Source organism: Drosophila arizonae, chromosome 4 (genome assembly GCF_054131065.1).
Source record: "Drosophila arizonae isolate 15081-1271.41 chromosome 4, UAZ_ARI_1.0, whole genome shotgun sequence".
Lineage (NCBI taxonomy): Eukaryota > Metazoa > Arthropoda > Insecta > Diptera > Drosophilidae > Drosophila > Drosophila arizonae.
In genome coordinates this window covers 23,734,805-23,753,887 of record NC_142924.1, presented here as the reverse complement: position 1 = coordinate 23,753,887, position 19,083 = coordinate 23,734,805, and the positions used below count along the sequence as shown (strand labels likewise).

At 43.0% G+C, this 19,083-nt stretch overlaps 2 protein-coding genes and 1 long non-coding RNA gene across 3 annotated transcripts; all 3 read left to right on the top strand.

Moving 5' to 3' along the window:
• The first annotated feature begins 206 nt into the window (after positions 1-206).
• LOC149269452 (uncharacterized) lies at positions 207-6,839 on the top strand. The gene has a single exon (XM_089466800.1). The coding sequence runs from the start codon at positions 1,251-1,253 to the stop codon at positions 6,486-6,488; it is 5,238 nt and encodes a 1,745-aa protein (XP_089322926.1). The 5' UTR covers positions 207-1,250; the 3' UTR covers positions 6,489-6,839.
• A 4,096-nt stretch (positions 6,840-10,935) lies between these two features.
• Positions 10,936-14,172, top strand: LOC149269451 (uncharacterized). The gene is made up of 2 exons (XR_016269724.1): positions 10,936-11,753; positions 13,839-14,172. It is a non-coding gene; the product is annotated as an uncharacterized LOC149269451 (long non-coding RNA).
• Positions 14,173-16,760: 2,588 nt separating this feature from the next.
• On the top strand, positions 16,761-17,920 carry LOC108612791 (venom allergen-1-like). The gene is made up of 4 exons (XM_018005792.2): positions 16,761-16,957; positions 17,017-17,283; positions 17,350-17,522; positions 17,582-17,920. The coding sequence occupies exons 1-4, from the start codon at positions 16,799-16,801 to the stop codon at positions 17,805-17,807; spliced, it is 825 nt and encodes a 274-aa protein (XP_017861281.1). The 5' UTR covers positions 16,761-16,798; the 3' UTR covers positions 17,808-17,920.
• Positions 17,921-19,083: the final 1,163 nt, after the last annotated feature.

Below are 19,083 nucleotides of genomic sequence, written 5' to 3'. Positions count from 1 at the left end.
GTGTGTTTCTTTTTTAACACTAATCGAATGAGTAATTCGCAATTTCGTGTCTTTAGTTTCATTATTTATATTTACACACTTTAATAGGGGACTAATTTATGGTCCATAAATATTTAAAAATAACATTAACCATAAATGTTTCAAAATCAAATAAATAAAATAACAGTAGTTTCATAACAATTATTTTACACTTTCTATTAATTATGATTGTTCGGCGCAGCAGCTAATAATTGCTCTTAATAGTTAAATAAGCTTCTCTTAAGTTAATCTCTTTCCTTTGTCATTCTCATTCGCTGTTAGCGCACTCTTGCACATAACAAAGCATAACACACATACATATGTAAATCTCATCCGCTCTGTTAATTGCGTACTCCTCTTTATTTATATTCTTTTAAGCTCTGTACGAAAATAGTCTTCATTCGCGCAACACTTACAAACTTGTCACCCTCGCATCGAAATAACTTTGCCTAAACAGTGTCCACAGACTCGGCATTAAATTAATAAATAATAAGCTAAATTATATCGTTTTGGTTTTATTTTTTGCCTTCGTAAATGATTGGAGCCAGAGTTGTCGAAAAAGCTCGACAGCTTCAAACATTTTGGTGACCCCGACGTGATCCTAATACACTCTGTGGTGCTCGCTTAGCGCGTTAAAAGTTATTACACCATCTTGGCGTCGCTCATCAGTGAAATTTACAAAACATTTGTGCAAGATAGTGCATTCAAATTATCAATTTCATTGTGACACAACCTTGTAAAACATTTAACATTTCGTTCGAACTGCTTATATGTATGTGTACGCAATTGTCTTGAGTTTTTTGCATCCTCTTTTAATTGCCGTTTCGTTCGTCGCGGTTGGCGCTTTCTCAGCTGCATCTGCATAGAAAGCGCGCAAACCTAAAAAGCTGTGTCAATCGTAGAAGACACACACACACACACACACATACATAAATCAAAGCTCAGATAATCTGCATGCAGTGGCTTTGCATTCTGATTATCTTTATCATTTTTTCTTTCGTCCGTGGATCATCGCGTTTAGCGCCTTTTATGTAGCGTCTGCACAGCTATTCCGAAAATAGTTGTCTCGATCACACACGTACATACATATGTATATACGTACAGTGGGCTTGCATATAAACTGTGCAGATAAATTATATGTGCATAAGTGGAGCTATTAGCTTGTACATTAACTTTGCAATTGCAAGTGTTCTTTCAAAAGTGAACATAAGACAAATAAATTTGTGGCTAAAATGAATAATTTAGAATCGAGTGCTGATCAAGTTCCTGCATCTCAGGTCACTTATCTAAAGCGTAAAACGAAAGCGCTGTTCGATAGACTCGAAAGTCTATATGCCGAATCAGACGCGGACAAATTAAGCCATATGGATTCGTGTGATTTACGTGTACTTTTGGATTTAATCACCAAATTAGAGTCAAATTTCGATGCGGTTCACACGAACTTAGAAGAATCAGATTTTGAGTCCATATCCAGTGATTTACCTGCGAAATTTGAATCAATTCTACTGAAGTTTAAGGCCCTGCTTCAACGTGAACTGGGAAGTCGGCCAAATCAACAGTTTTCTTCGACACTTAATACAAGCTCTACAAATGCTAATCCAGTGCTCATTATGTCAAATCGGTCGCGTTTGCCGCAGTTGGAATTGCCAAAATTTAGTGGAATCTATACTGAGTGGGAAAACTTTTTCTCTATGTTCAAAACGATCATAGATGCTGACTCTGATCTCAGCCCTATTGAGAAGCTCCAACATCTTCGGTCCTGCTTAAGTGGTGCTGCGCTGGATACCATCGGCTCATTGGAAATAAATAGGGCTAACTATAGCGTCGCTCTGGATATTCTTCAACGTCGATTTGATAATAAACGTTTTATTTTACAGGCACACATCAGAGCGATATTTGGGCTTGAGAAGGCAGATTCATCTGTGGGCAGACTGAGGCAGTTGGCGGATAAGGTTACATCTCACATTCGTGCTATGGATTCTCTTGCATCGAGGGAAGAAGTCGCTGATTGTATCATCGTGCAAACAGTGTTGCAGAAATTGGACAAATGCACTCAGGCCAAATGGGAGGAACGATCATCAGCAAATGAGTTACCGTCGTGGGCCAAGTTGTCAACGTTCTTGCAAGAGCGGTGTCGAATGCTTGAAAATGTGGATCAAGTTTTGCAGGATGGTCAGGTTGGCAAGTCAGGGAAGATCGTGAGTACACATTTAAGAAAATCATTTGTTGCTTCCAAAACTCCCAGTCGTTGTGTCTTTTGCGAAGACACGAGCCACATGATATTTCAATGTAAGCGTTTTGAGCAATTGCCACCCATTGCACGACATAAGGAGGCCAAGAGACTCGCTCTGTGCCTAAATTGCCTAAGAAAGGGGCATCAGCTGAAAGATTGCAAATCTAGTACCTGCCGCACTTGTCAATCGAAGCACCATACCTTATTGCATTACAATCAATCTTCAGTAGATACATCCAACACTGTTCAACAAACAAATGCAATACATTCCTCTGCTATGGTTGCAATGTCACCTTCTTTGCCTCAAGCCCATCTGTCGCCTCATTCGTCTGATGTTGTGCTTCTAGCCACTGCTATAATCCTTGTTAAGAATCGAGTTGGAACATTCGTTCCGTGTCGTGTACTCTTGGATTCAGGATCTCAACTTCACTTTGTTACCACGCAATTCGCTAATCAGCTTCAGCTCCGAAAAAGAAAGTCGCTTACTGCAGTTTCTGGCATTGGAGATGCTAGCTTCTCAACTGAAGGATACTCAGTCGATCTCGTTCTGAAATCGCGGATTTCAGATTACTCAACTACCATCAGCGCAATCATCGCCAAGACGATTACTGATAATCAGCCTGGAATTTCAATGTCTACTAATAGTTGGAACATACCCTCAAACATAAAGTTAGCTGATCCCTTATTTTATAAGTCACAGCGAATTGATCTTCTCATCGGAGCTGGTCTTTTCTTTGAGCTGTTGTGTATTGGGCAAATTATGTTGGCACCTGGGTTGCCAGTTTTGCAGAAAACTCAACTCGGCTGGATCATATCAGGTGGCGGGCAATCGGCCCCCAAACTCTCATCGTTCATCGTAACTCAAAGAGCTTCCGATGATACCAATCTCAGCACTCGGCTTGATGATTTGGTTCGTCAATTTTGGGAAGTGGAGCACGTTTTCGAGCCTATCGCCAAGGTAACAACAGAGGAGCTCCACTGTCAGCAGCATTTCATCGCAACTCATCGTCGATTGTCTTCAGGGGAATACTTAGTCTGCTTGCCAAAAAAGCAAGGCTTCGAATCTTTGGGCGACTCTTATGTGCAGGCCAAGCGTCGGCTCTTAAATTTGGAGCGTAAGTTTGCTCGAAATCATGCTATGAAGGAAAAATACTCTGCATTTATGAAAGAATATATTGATCTCGGCCATATGTCACCGGTGCCCAGCGCAGAGATTTCTAAATGCAAATACTTCTTGCCTCATCATTGTGTATACAAGGAAGAAAGTTCGACAACAAAGCTGAGAGTGGTATTCGACGGTTCGGCTGTTACCACATCTGGGCTTTCATTAAATGATATTCTTATGTCAGGACCGACCATACAAGCTACATTGTTTCACACACTCGTTCGTTTTCGTACATTTTCCATTGCACTTACAGGTGATATTAGTAAAATGTATAGGTGTGTGAAGGTTTCAGAGCCTGATGCAATGCTTCAATGTATCTTATGGCGAAACTCCTCAGACGACGACATTCTAGTCTTCAAATTGAATACCGTCACTTATGGGACCAAGCCCGCTTCTTTTTTGGCTATTCGTGCAATGCACCAATTAGCAATGGATGAGTCGTCATCATACCCCCTAGGAGCTAAAACTGTTTTGCGAGATTTCTATGTTGACGATCTGATCTCAGGAGGCAATTCAGTTGAAGAAGTTCGCGACATAATGGAACAAACTAAAAATCTTCTTGAGCGAGGCAACTTCAAATTGAGAAAATGGTGCTCAAACTCAATCAACATTCTTCGCGGAGTTCCAGAAATCGAGCAGGAGAGTTTTCTCAAACTCGGCGATGGGACCGATGTGACAAAAACTCTTGGACTCATCTGGGAGCCTCGAAAGGATAGCTTCGTATTCACTTTCGAGCCCAAAATTAGTGTTGGAAAACACACAAAACGTTCAGTTCTGTCAACCATTGCGCGATGCTACGATCCGTTAGGTTTGATCGGACCAACATTAACTAGGGCAAAAATCATCTTGCAACGCATGTGGAGAGACAAGCTACAATGGGATGAGAGTCTACCACAATCATTGGAAACGATTTGGAGCGAATTTTGTAAGGACTTTCATCAAGTGAGCAGTGCAACCTTTCCTCGTTATGTACTCCAACTTAAAGCAAGAGTTGAATTACATGCCTTCTGCGATGCTAGCCTTCAGGCCTATGGCTCTTGTGTTTATGTTCGGTCATCGATGAATAATGCTGTCAAAGTGCATCTACTCTGTTCCAAGGCTAGAGTCGCCCCACTAAAGACCCTCACTGTGCCTAAGCTTGAGTTATGCGCTGCATTTCTGCTTGCGAACTTGATAAGCGAGATAGAGAAACTGAACTTGTTCGAATGTGAGATGCATTGCTGGTCAGATTCAGCGGTGGTCTTGTCTTGGCTAAAGGAAGAGCCATCCAAATTCAATGTTTTTGTTGCTAACAAGGTTTGTGCCATACAGCAGCTCACAATCGGCATGGAGTGGCATTACGTGCCCACTGAGATGAACCCTGCAGATATGTTATCTAAAGGAGCAGCACCGTTAGAGCTCTTGCACTCGAAATTATGGATGCATGGACCTTCTTTTTTGCAAGAGGAAAAATGTTATTGGCCTAGGCACTGCTTGCCTGAAGCATGCTTGCCTGAAATGCGTCAAAGAGTCTTGCTGTCGGCAGAGCATGTGGACATCTCTTTGTCATTCAAGTACATAAATTCATTCGGAATAATGAAGCGAATCTTTGGTTATGTTCATAAATTCATCCGGAAAATAAAATCACCTGAGTTATCATCGGATGATCTGCGTCAAGGATCGTTCCTATTATGTCGTCTTGCTCAAAGAGCTCAGTTGCAACCGGAATACTCTGCCCTACAGAATGGAAGGAATATACACTCGTCAAGCGCCATTCTTTCGCTATTTCCGTTTATGGATGATTTTGGGCTACTAAGAGTTGGTGGTCGTTTGGGGCATTCTACTCTCGGCTTCGATGCGCGTCACCCAATTATTTTACCCAAAAACCATCCCTTAACCTTCGCTATAATATCCCATTTTCATCAAATGCATCACCACGCCGGACCGCAGGCTTTGCTTGCAGCTATTCGATTGCAGTTTTGGCCCATAGGCGGCATGAAAACTGTTGCCCGAGAATTGCGAAAATGCATAATTTGCTGCAGATCCCGGCCTCGCCTAGTTGAGCATATAATGGCAGACTTGCCTAAGGAGCGTGCACAGTGCTCACCGGCATTCACAATCACTGGAGTTGACTATTGTGGACCTTTTTATTACAAGCCCGATGGACGAAATAGAGCATCAGTAAAATGCTACGTCTGCGTGTTCGTTTGTTTCACAACCAAGGCTGTATGGCTGGAGCTTGCAAAGGATCTGTCAACAGCTGCCTTTTTGGGCGCCCTCAAGCGTTTCGTCAGTACGCGCGGCATTCCAACATGCATCTGGTCAGACAACGCAACCAACTTTGTGGGTGCACGGAACGAGTTGGCGGATCTGAGACGTTTATTTTTGAGCCAGGAACATCGTACTGAAGTTCACAACTACTGCATCAACAACAGCTTCGATTGGAAATTCATACCTCCTCGTTCGCCACATTTTGGCGGTCTTTGGGAGGCAGCAGTGAAGACAGCTAAAAGGCACCTGTATCGGTCTATGGGATCGGCACTTCTTGGTTTCGATGAACTGCGCACATTGGTGTGCCAAATTCAGGCTATAATCAATTCTCGTCCTCTTGTTCCAATTTCAGAAAACCCTGATGATCTTGGAGTTCTCACTCCAGGGCATTTCCTGATTGGTCGACCACTTATCGACTTCCCCGAACCAGATCTATCTCGGATTAACTGCAATCGTCTCGATCGCTGGCAGCGTATGACATACATACAGCAGTTGTTTTGGAAGCGATGGAGTGAGGAATACCTCACAATTCTGCAACAGCGTGTAAAATGGCGGACCCCACGGCCTTCTATCAAGGTCAACGATGTCGTCTGTGTAAAAGACGAAAACCTGCCACCTTTGAAGTGGCCATTAGCCCGGGTCGTTGAAATCATCGCTGGAGCCGATGGAGCCGTGAGAGTCGCTGTTCTGCGTACACCCACTGGAACTACACGTCGAGCTGTCAATAAGCTGTGCGTCCTTCCGGTTGATGATCCTGTTAAAAGTCATGGTCTTTTAACGGTGGGGAGGATGTTCGGCGCAGCAGCTAATAATTGCTCTTAATAGTTAAATAAGCTTCTCTTAAGTTAATCTCTTTCCTTTGTCATTCTCATTCGCTGTTAGCGCACTCTTGCACATAACAAAGCATAACACACATACATATGTAAATCTCATCCGCTCTGTTAATTGCGTACTCCTCTTTATTTATATTCTTTTAAGCTCTGTACGAAAATAGTCTTCATTCGCGCAACACTTACAAACTTGTCACCCTCGCATCGAAATAACTTTGCCTAAACAGTGTCCACAGACTCGGCATTAAATTAATAAATAATAAGCTAAATTATATCGTTTTGGTTTTATTTTTTGCCTTCGTAAATGATTGGAGCCAGAGTTGTCGAAAAAGCTCGACAGCTTCAAACAATGATCTTATCGTATCGCACCAGTGAATAGACATAATTAGATAGAGTATGCTGGAAATCAGCTGACAGCTCAAAAGTGAATAGAATCAGCTCTGCAGCTTTCGAGTACTCGGCAGACGCTCAATACGTAATTAATTATACGCCACGTGGTTCGCGATGGCCACAAATAGCAGCAACCGCAGGCATAATGAGATAATCTGTACAACGGCCGCATACGCAACGTTTTGTACGAAAAAAACGGGAGCATCTATCTCAAGCTCTACCTCTCTCTCTCGCACTCCCTGTCTTTGGGCTGTTCTCAGGCTGAAAAAAGAAAACGGATAGGCGATGTGAACTTTTGGCTTTAATGTCAGTATGCGCTGTTTTTAATTAGCAGAGAGTGTGAAAAGGCGAAAAGAGCAGCGCGATGAGACCGAGAGCATGCCGCAAATGCAACACTTTATATGCAGTTTTCTTTTAATTTTCATTTTTATATGCGGAGGCTGCGACGACGTCGCTGCTCCGCCTGCTGCGAATGTAGGTTGCCGTTTCTTTTGGCACACTCTCTCCGATGCTGCGACAGCCGTATCCACAGCCTCGGAAGTGAGTGCTGGCAAGGATGGGCCCGCTTTCGTTATTGTGTTAGCGTTAGTGTTAGTGTTAGTGCAAGTGCAAGAGCAAGTGCAAGTGCATATAACTTGTAATTAGAGTGGAAAAAACACGCAATTACCATTATGCACGCCGAATTTCTCTTTACGATTCGGGCGCACACTAAAAGCCATGTAACAGTCGCAACAACAAAAACAACGACAACGAAAACGACAACGACAACGGCAACGACGACTGCCAGGACAACGGACAACAACTGCAACGATAATGCCAGCTCTGTCTCTCATTTGACCTCAATTTATTTTAAATCCAAGGCGCTTAGCTAACAACACGCGCACTCGGCTGACAGGATATTGTACTATTTGCCAGAGCTTTCCTGCCCGCCCCCTTCTGCGCACTCTACTCTGCGTCCTTGTCCGCACAGGCAACAATATCTTTAAAAGTGGACAGAGTGTATTCATTACACTCATTATATTAATTGCTATTTAACAGTTTTGCGACACCTTGTTTAAAGTCGTTTTAAGTTTTTCTATAATAAAGTGAAGTCAATTTCTGTAATGGATTGTTTAAATGAAATTCTGCACTAAAGAATTTTCCTATATATCCTTATTGCATGTATATAGATACGTACTTTATTATATTATTTTATTGACCAATTTTTATATTGTATATGTATTTCCTGAACCATTTAGAAAGGTGAAAGTCTTGATGTATGAAGTCTTTGAAAATGTATGAATTCATTAAAATAGATGTATGTAAAGCGCAGATTAGGAAGTATACATAATCTTGATTAGGACGATGAGTTGAATCGATCTAGATCTTTTAGTCTCTTCGCTATTCTATTCTCTCTTCTCTTCGATCAATCATCCATCCTTTCGTCCATTCGTCCACTCACCCACCCTCAATTCACTCCGATCAAATATATGACTTTCTGTGATCTCTATTCATATCCATTTGTCAGAAGTCATCGTCTATTAAATATCGTGTCTAGGCCGACAGCTATAGCTCAAGGTGAAGATGCAACTGACTTTTATGTGGATTTAGATGGTGCTGACTGCTGGTCAAGCCGGACAGACAGGCCTATAATGAACTCCAGCAGCCGAAGGTCAAGCTGAGACAGACATTTATGGGGCTGGCGCATGTCGGAGAACGGGGGCATTTCATATCCCGCATCCCACATCGCACTTCCCACATCCTTCTTCGCACATGCCACACGCTTAACAATTCAGCACATGGTTTCACTTATGCTGATGCGCAGTATTCCAGGGCGAACTTCAAGTGGCAGCCGAGAAGCTGTGCATAAAAATGTCTCAGTGTGGTCCAGAAATCGCACACAGAATCCACCGCAACTATTTTTTGGTCACATGCTGAGCAATAAAAGTGTCCTGGCTGGCCGGAGACACTTTTACAGTCCTTGTCTATCCTATAAAAAGGGGCACATGCTCTAAATCCAAGCCACACACACACACACACTCGCATGTTGAGGTTCAGGACACAGCTGTGTGTGTTTGGGCAGACTTACGTACTGAGTCGACAAGGACTAGCCAGACTGACAATTCGGGCCACAAGAAGTGCAGCAGCGCCAGGGGAGAGTGGAGAGGGAGAGGGAGCCGCCTGCTAAGCTGTTTTTGTGGGCTCTGCGGCTGCAAGCGTAATATGTTGGCTAAAGTTTTTAGTTGCAGCCAGAGCAATAAATTGCTTAAAAGATTTTGTGGCAGGCAGCAAGCAAGTATTGAGTGGCGCTGAAAACCAAAGTACGAGTGCATAATCGTCAAGTGGAGCAGCTACTAAGTGTCCAGCAACTAAGTTGCTATTCGTTAGGAAAATATGTTTACCTGCGTGGGGACGACACTTTACTTTACACTTTACTTGTTTGTACTCCCCGTTCGACACGTTCCCCTCAGGTCCAGCTCCAGCCCCACGCGGGAGCAGTGCCACATCGAAGCTGTCCCCAGGTGCTGAGAGGAGGAGCAGCTGCAGCGTTCCCCTTGCATTTGCATATAAAACCCAGCATTAGCAGTCTTATTGCCAATGGCAAAGCTCAACTTTATGGCACAATAATTATGCTAATTTCGAATAAAGTTGGCGTCGCTCGCCGTTCGCTGCTTGCTGCTGCCCTGTGGGCTGTAGTGTTAGCATTGCAAAATTATGAGTATAAAATCGAAAAAGTTTCAATCATCCATGTGCAGGTTGCAGTCGACAGCCGACAGCCGGGCAGCCGGGCAGTTGATGCCAGCTGGTGGCTTGTGGGTGAGTTGCGCTCGCAAAGTTGCCAGTTGGCAGCTTTGAAGTTGCAACTTCAACGCCCAACATCGCTCAAAGTGGAATTCATTTCTGTGCAGCAGCAATAAAACGCTTGAAATGTTTTTTAATATGCAATAGCTTAACCCAAATCGTGCCCAGCCGCACGCCACTTGACCCAAACTTTCAAGCAGATGTTCTATCTGCCCCCAGCCGGCTGCCGGCTGCCGGTGGCGTGGGGTCCAATCCTCGGCTGATTGATTGATTAGACACACTTAATGCTGATTCGTGCGAGCTACATCTTAATCGCACTTCCGTGAATAGACGACTGTGACACAATTTCTTAATTTCATGCAAGCCAGCGCCACATGAAGCGCCAAAGCTGCCACGTTATTATCCAGCCAGCGCAGGCGTTGCCATCCATTATAATTGAGTGCAAAATTATGCATCGAATTCACCGAGCCACTGCCGTGCACCGCACTCCAGCTCACTCACAGCGGCCCACTTCGTCCACTGGCGGCTGATAGTATCGTGTGCTCATAAAACAACTAATAGCTGGGCTCCCAGCGGTTGCCACCCAGCAGGCGGCAACAATGACCTGACCATGTTATAAACAACATTGCCACGATAAACCGGCGACAACAAAACCAGCAACAGCAGCTTAACAGCAATGACGGTTAATAACTGCCAACAATGTGATAAGGCGTATGCACCGTGTAGGTGTGTGCGTGTGCATGTGCGTGCGTGTGTGTGTATAACAAGAATGTGTATCTGTGCAAGGGTGTGTGTCATGCACTAATCAGGTGCATTTCTCATCAGAGTATCAGTATGATATTGTTGAAGCTTAAGCACGCTTGTAGCATAGAGCATAGCAATTATTCAGATACGATCCAAGCTAATTTCGCAATCAATAACAAATAGCGAAGGCTAAAAAGATCTGATGAATATTTGAATGGAATTGTGGGATTGAATAAAATGAGGAATAAGTCTAGGAGTAAGCTGTAGTTTTGAAACTAAAGTCTAGGCTAGACCTACAAAGTCTAGGACGATAAACTCTGGCAAAAGAATTTTTTAATCAATTATTATATCATATGAATAATGTTAGTAACGAGATTATTAATTTCAATTTTTGGAAGAAAATAATTAATTTAACATTAATCGAAGAGTTTCTTTTTTTAATAAATCGACACGATTATTATTTTTTTGAATAATCAATTGTAATTTCGATTAATCGCGACACAATTTGCGATACACTTACATAGTCAATGGAAGAAAAAAAAAAAAATCGATAATTTTGCAGCATATGATTAATAGTGCCATCTCTAGCAATAACAAACGAATTTTTAATCATAAAAAGAAATTTAAAATAGCAGTTATTATATTATATTTAAGATGGGATGCCAAGATGGGACTTGAGCAAAAAACAAAAGCAAATACAGTTTTGTATAGTTTAACTTATTTTAACTTAGTTGAAGCAGTAAAAAGAATGCCACTTTAATTAAATAGCTGTCGTATTAAAAGTCAGAACTCAGTTTTACATCTTATTTTCTAAAATCCCACATATTCCCGTTTTAATTTAATTTATGTTGCATAATCCTAGGCGTAAGCGAAAAGCGGATTTAAAGCTCACTCAGAGTCTCGGTGCGTCGCGACGCGGAGCAATTCTCATAATGCAATTCATTTTGTAATGTTCCTCGGGGTATAATTTTTGGTAAACGCTAAAGATTAAGCAGCAATCGTGTCAAAGGCAAAGCAAAAAAGCAATAAAATCTCGGCGCAGACAAAGCCACAATGGAAACGGCCAAATGGACTTGGGCACGGACACGGCGAAGAGGGAAGAGCCACATGATAGCGTCGCATTGTGGAACTTACACTAAGCCAACATTTACAGGCTCATTGCGCAACGGCTGTCGCTATAAAATGGCAATTATATTTCGCATTGGGTCGCTGGAGGCGTATTCGTTATTATTCAAGCGCTCCAAAAATTTGACAAGTTAAACAGGACTTATTTAGCCAATTAGCTGACTGAAGAACCAAAAACGAACACAGCTGGGAAGCTGCAGCTCGAAACTTTCACCTGGTAAGCAAACGGCTAAGAGTTGTTGCCAACTGCTTTGCAATTATTACAGCTCCAAAGTGGGCTACAATTTATTCAGTTCGCCTTCGGCTTTAGTCCTTAGCTTTGCTGCTGCTGCTTCTGTTTCTGCTGCTGCTGCTGCTATAGCGTAATATTTATATTGTTTGCTTTGCACTTTCGAGCTCTGTCAAAGATTTGCATTTTCAATTCGGATTTTTAGCGCTGGCTCCTCGCTTTGCGCGCTGATTGCAGAGGACGAAAGGCTTATAAAGAGCACTGCACGCAAACGGAAAGTCGTTGAATGAATTTTTGATGCAATGTCATAAGCACAGTCGTGATGTGTTTTGAATACTAGATATGTCGCAGTCGACATTTAACTGGTTCGGCAAGGCCACTCCAGTTAATATTTAAAGCAATGCAGGATTCAATTTACGACTGTATTAATTTATGCATGATATATGAAGTAATAACTTTTTAAGTATTTTGCTAGCAGGTATAAACCACGATTGAGTGATAGTGTGTCATTTAACAGTGGGTATAAATAGTATAGTTTCCATCGATTGAAAATTAAGCAATATATTGACAAACTTAATCAATGGGTTTCTCAGCTCTAATAAGGAAACAACGCACAATAAATTTGGAACTAATCTGATTGTGATGAGGAGACATTTAATGGTTCTCCTATACACATCTATATCGAAAAAGTGTGCAAAAACTGAGCATTCAGTCCTACACAAATGTGTAAAATGTTAAGCTGGCCTTTCCAATCACTTGGATCTTATCAGCATCTGCCATTGCCATTGCCATTGCCATTGCCGTTGCCATTGCCGTTGCCACAGTCAGCCCTTTTGCTCTTTCGGCTGCTGATTTGTTCTGCTCTTGAGCCTAATGGCAATGTAAGCGCGTATAAGCTGGCACATTTTGTTTACTATTTGGAAAAGAACACGAATTTTCCGCCTGCCTTCCTCGATCCCTTCCTCCGATCGGCATTAGGCATACAAATTGACATGTTACGCCAAAAATGAATTGTGTAATTTCTGAGCATATGCAAAGGACAAAAAAAAAAAAAAAAAAAAAAAAAAAAATGGAAAAGAAACATTTACAAAGTGGAACTCACATTCGATAAAAGCAAAATGTAAAACGTTTTCTCTTTATTAGGTTTGTTGTTGTGTTGCTCTGCTTACATGAAACCTGATGTTTCTGTTGATTTTTAAAGCTCTTTCCCCACAGTCCAGGCATCTCAGCTTGTTTGTATATATATGTGTGTGTGTATGTGTTTATGTTTGTTTGCTTCTTTACATGTGTGCGTTGCCACTTTGCTGCACTAAATTGCATTTAATTTTCAGATTTGCGTTGTGTTGCCAAGTTGCTCTATTTCTCTTCTCTTCTCTTCTCATCTCTTTTTTTTTAGTCCAGCTCTGTTGTTGCTGCTTTTTGGCATACGTACGGCCTTCACCCAAATAAAGCCATAGCTGCTTATGCATGTGAATATGCATGTATGTGTCCGTGTGTGTCCGTGTGTGTCCGTGTGTGTGTGTGTGTCTGTATTCAAAAGTGTTGATGTGCGCTAGCCTAAAATATATGTGCAAGAACAATGCACTCGCATACAAAAATACTTTCCCCACGCTGAATGCGACAAATAACACAAAAAATTTGCATATTTCGCGCAGCTTTAAAATCCGCGCACATGAAAACAAACGAAAGGCAAAGAAAACACGAATAAAGAATTCGTATTTTATTGCGCTTGGGGTTCAGACAACAAATATTAACATAATCACGCTTTAATCTAAATATGGTTAAGTCTCTGTAATGAGGCAACAGCTACAGGAACTCTATTCTATGTAACAGACATACATATATATTATATAAAGAGTATATATTTTCTAGTCTATGTGCCAGACAGTAAGGTAAAGAAACACAAAGTCTCGAATGAATTGGGATCCAGGATTAGGCATTTGAGATATTCCAATCTAGCTCATATAAATCAATTATAATAAATATTGTTAATATATAAAATATCATATATGTATAAATTTCATAGAATGTTCAGCCGTGAGCCACTGTAATTGCAACCTCTTTGTTTGCTAGCTTCAATGAAAGATGCCTCAGACTCATCAATTACGCACAATACATATGCATATACAGTATTCACACGGGCCATGTCGAGGCTACGCAGAGCAGGCGAATCTATTAGGCTCTCAAAAATCAAGTGAGACGAATGACACAGGCAGTAAGAAGGGATGGAAAAGAATAGCGGAAATTTGAATCTCTCTTTCTCTCTTCTATTGGCGATGGTACATTAAATTAGAGGTCATGCTTGGATGGAGAACTAGAACTGGAAACAAAATGAGTAACAATTATATATATAATTATACATACAATTAAATAATTGTATTAAACTCGTTCATTTGATTTGTCAAACTGTTTTTGTTTCATTTAACAACTTATTTCATTTTAATTATGCTCAAGGGTTATCAAGCTGAAAAAAAAAGAGTTAGGAGTTGTGATGGTAATGCACTCTATTAGCCATGTTAACGACTGTGGAGTTCTTAAAGGCCGCGAATAGGAAGAGCTCGCCTTGCTGTGAGTTCATGTTAAGAGTATCTCAGCGTATTCGACACACTTTTATCATGCAGGACACGAACAAGTTTTTCACGGCGATGCTTAAAAAGTTTTCGAACGACTTGCGGAGCGGATTGAGCCAGCTAAGCTCATCGCGGCGGCCAGAGCGGGAAGCAGGAGGCGGAAGGCAGGCGTTGTGGGTACTTTGGCGAGATTTGCATAAAATTAAGGCTTATTGTAACAGGATTCGGTGAATTGCGAGAAATATTAATCTTTATGCGCATATTGATGGGCCGGCGACGGAGACGTCGACGTTGACGTTGACGTCGACGGCGACAGCAACTGCGACAGCCTCTGATCAAAGTCAAACGAAAGCCCAATCCTTTGACAAGGGTATCCCGAAATCCGCAATGTGTTGGCATCAATTTTATTAGGCAAATATTAGCGCAAGCCGATTTAATTTATTGCGACCTGTCCAAACAATAAATCAGCTTAGACAAAGGCCCTTTGCAACAATGCCATTGCGCTTGATTATTCAATTGTGAAATTCAGACAGCGGCAATTTCGAGGAAGCGCGAAGATGCATTGCCCAGATCTCAGAGGGCGCTCAATGCACCTCCTGCATCTGCAGCCCTTGACTTGATAATGACATTATAAATGCGCAACGTTAACAAGATTAAGCGGCCGATAACAATGGGGCTGCCATTCGGACTCGCCCAGATAAGAGGGGGAAGAAGAAAGGAGACGAGCATAAACTGCAAAGCTGAACGCAATCCACGTTTGCTTCTCTATTAAAAATGAATTATATACAAAGTATGAAAAAATTGTATTGAGGTTACGTATTAAGCCATAAATTTGCCAGCCAAACTGACTTTATGGCCCAAGCCAGCAGCCAGGGCAGGAGGCGGGCAGCAGGGGGCAGCAGGAGGCAGCAGGAGGCAGCCGGAGGGCAGGCAACAGGTGCAGCGCGTGCCTCGGGCGTCGGCTACAAATACTTCTGATTCCGGCTGTGCTTCTGGTTTCCGGGAGGCACTGACTGTCCAGAGGCTGGCCCTTGTCTGTTGTTTAATGCATGGCCCTTCACATGACTCGCCCCAAACAATAAATCACACAAAAATGTTGTGGCCTTCGTTTATCTTTTTTTGCATTAAAATTTACAACCTACTAAACAAGGCAACGCAACCAAAACTTGACGGGTGCACGCGCAAGTTTCCCTATATGAATAATTATGCATAATTTTAACATTTATCTTTCCATGGAGCAACCGAGCAACTTTAAGTCGGCCATGGACTGGCCCGGACGGCGGCCAACCGACCGACAGGCTTCCTCGTGCAGACATGCCTAATTAAGCCGGCCTGGGCAAAACCAATTAGACAAATCAGCTGCTGAGCATCAGTTGCCGTTGTTAGACAATTATTGTAATCGCAGGCGAGACGCTGGATAGGGAGGGCGGTTCGCCAGTTCGCCAGTTCGGGAGTTTGGCAGCTCGTCAGCTCGGCACCAGAGCCGATGAATGGCTTGTGCCAAGGACCTTTGCTCTAATCAATTGTGCGCTGCTGAGTTATTAGCATTGAAGCCTTCCCTATAAATGTGGTTGGCTTCGCTTTACAATCACGAAGTGTCACTTAATGTCTCCCGATGGCCTTTGTAGCTCGAACAGAGCTGGAGGCGTGGCCGTCGATGCTGCCAGCTCAGGCAGTCAAGCGTTAAAATCAAGAGCAAATAAAATAGCAACAACATCAGCTAAGACTGTGGCAGCACTTCGATGGCAGCATACGAGTTAAAGTAGTCTACCGTAGCACGTTTCGCTCTTCAAGTCTTTGGTGGCCAAATTGTGAGTATGAAAAGCGATTAGAAAGGTCGAACACCTGACAGTCTGCTATCGCATCAAAGAGTTTACACAAACGTGTATAAACATATACATGGGCAACCTTGTGGGACTCCCAGACGAGTCCTCCGAATATGGACAACACTCTGTTTCTGTAAATATGTATGTATATGTATGTATGTATATTGTACCAATATTGCCTTTGTACATCTGGGGAAATCTATGATGGTGATAAAGACTTACATTAATAACAAACGATATAAACTTAGCATAACAACTTAATGTAACAGATATAGTCTGTGAATGTTTAGCATAAAAACATTATTTACCGAGTATTATTATTTATAAATACATATTATATTTAGGTACTGCGAGATATGAATAGCTTTTCTGCTCTGTATTTGTTCTTATTGATGTTAGTTGAATTACAACTATTTGCCAACACTAGTGTTAGAGCCAATTGAGTGACGTGGCATTCAATGATTGTGCAATTAGCTTAATCATAGACTAAAACAGACTGCAGTATTGGCCAACTCGTTAGCCAACTGACAACTGCTTTTGAGCACAGCCACTGCAGCGCTCTGTCGGCGCTGCTCGGCTATAAAACAGCCTGGTGCGAAATAATTCAGCCACTGTTCCATTTAGTTGGTGAATCAAGATGAATGTGCTAATTTCGCTCCCAGCCATTCTGTGCGGAATGTACTTTCTTCTGGTCGTGGCCCATGACGAGCTGCCGACCGGACCGAAGAATCCCTATTGCGTGCAGCAGCTCTGTCCCAGGGGCAAGCGTCACATTGCCTGCGAGAAGCCGCCGAAGGTGAGTGCTGGGCCTCGGGAATAGCTCATAAGATATCGGTATATTCTCGCGCATTGCAGGACATCAACAAGTCGTGCAGTATTCGGGAGAGCAAGGTAGTGAACCTCACTGACTACCTGGAGAATATTCTCAAGGCCCACAACGACTTTCGCCAGCGCCTGGCCAATGGCCGGAACATGACCCTGCCCAGAGCTGCGCGCATGGTTGTGATGCAGTGGAGCGAGGAGCTGGCCACGTTGGCTAGCTACAATGTGCGCATGTGCAAGGCAAAGCACGACGATTGCCACAACACTGCCAACTTCAAGAACTCGGGCCAAAACATCATTGTGAGTGGGGATTAGGGAGTGTGAGTGGTGCAAGTCCGATTAATCAGATATTGTCACTCTCCCCAGCTGTTCAACATGACTCGGCTGGTGGACAATGACCTGATGGAGAAGATGTATCCCCAGCTAATCACCATCGGCACCCGCACCTGGTGGTCGGAGCACACCAACAGCAGCCGCAAGATGACAGCTGCCGATGTGGAGCACAACCCCTGCTCCGCCATCAAGCCCTACCAGCATCAGTAAGTGTCGAGCACTCCAGCTCCAAATTGGCCTCTTTAACCGTTCTCTTCCGCGACAGGCCCTTTAACCACTTTGCGGTGATGGCCGTCGAGAACAACACTCATGTCGGCTGCGCCGGACTGCGATATGTGGCCAAGGACATATCCTACTTCAAGCTGACCTGCAACTACGCCGAGAGCCACATGTGCGGCAGGCCGATCTATCATTTCCGCGCCACTGGCTGCACCACTGGGGCCAACGTCCAGTACAAAGCCCTCTGCTCCAAAAAGGAAATATTTGCCTAAATGGATTGCAGCTTAAATAGCCACCGAGCTAAGTAGCACTATATATAGCCCCATAGCAAACCGCAAATAAATTGAAATGAGCATCCGCTTGCTGTGTCGGATTGTGAAATTAACGCCATCCATATTTATGCAATTCGAATGGCTATTTCTATGGCCATAGTTCTATGGCTCGCCTGGCAATGCTGTGGCACGCGCCTTTCATTCGCAATAGATAAATTCCGCATAACAACAGCCGCTGCGCTGCGCTGTTCTGGTCTCTGCTCCCTGCTCCCTGCTCCCTGGTCTCTCGTCTCTGGTTTCTCTGCAGTACGAAATCATTACGCATGCAAAATTCAAATGGCGCAGCATCAAAATGGAATTTCTGCAAATTTCCTGCCTATTGCAGTTAACTTGGCACGCAGCGCAGTTGCCGGAGATACCCTAGAATGATGCCTGGCAGTGGATGCTGGCTGGCCTTGCTGTCTGCCTGTCGAGCAGGAAGCGAGAAATTTGCGCTGCTGCGTGATGAAGCAATTACCTGGCTAAAAGTGTTCACCCAGTCAATGCTGTCTGCAGAGGGCGAGCAAATTTATGATTTCATAATTGTGTGAAATTCCCAACAATTGGCAACGGAGTGGGGTCATAAAGCTATTTTCGAATAACCAAAAATATCAAACACATGCAGGCGAATCTCGGCTGCTGGCTAAACAAAGGAGCAATAAATATTTGTATATAAAACGGTTTTGCATTGATAATATCCAATTAATATTCTCATTCGGAGTTTGAAATAATAATTTACTGAGCTTTAAATTGCCTCTCTATGTGGCCTTTAAGAGCCAACACTTTACTGTGGCTGCGCGGCTTCAAGCTGAAACTTAATCGTTAGTGAAAATGCGTTGCAATGCGGGGAAAATGCTCAGAATGTTGTAAGGAAGGCAATTATTTTGACGCCTGTTATGAGCAGCTAAAGTTGCACGAGAGTTTATCTATTGCAGCATCTGTTAGATGAGTATCTCATTTAGCACCTGCGAATTGATTAATTAAGCCGCTGAGGGAAATCCGATCAGCTCCTGAATTGCAATTCAATTTCACTATTTGCTGCGACTTCATTTGATTTCACTGCATGAGAAATGCGCTTTGGCCAAGTGCGGGATTAGCTGAAAGCGAATTAAAAACAAAAAGCAAAAACGCTGCGAGATCTGACTTTTAAATCGAATTGCGCTGAGCCAGCGAAAAGCGCACTTGCATTGCATTTGACTTGCCTTGGCGCCTGCCAGAACGGGGCTTCTGCAACTCC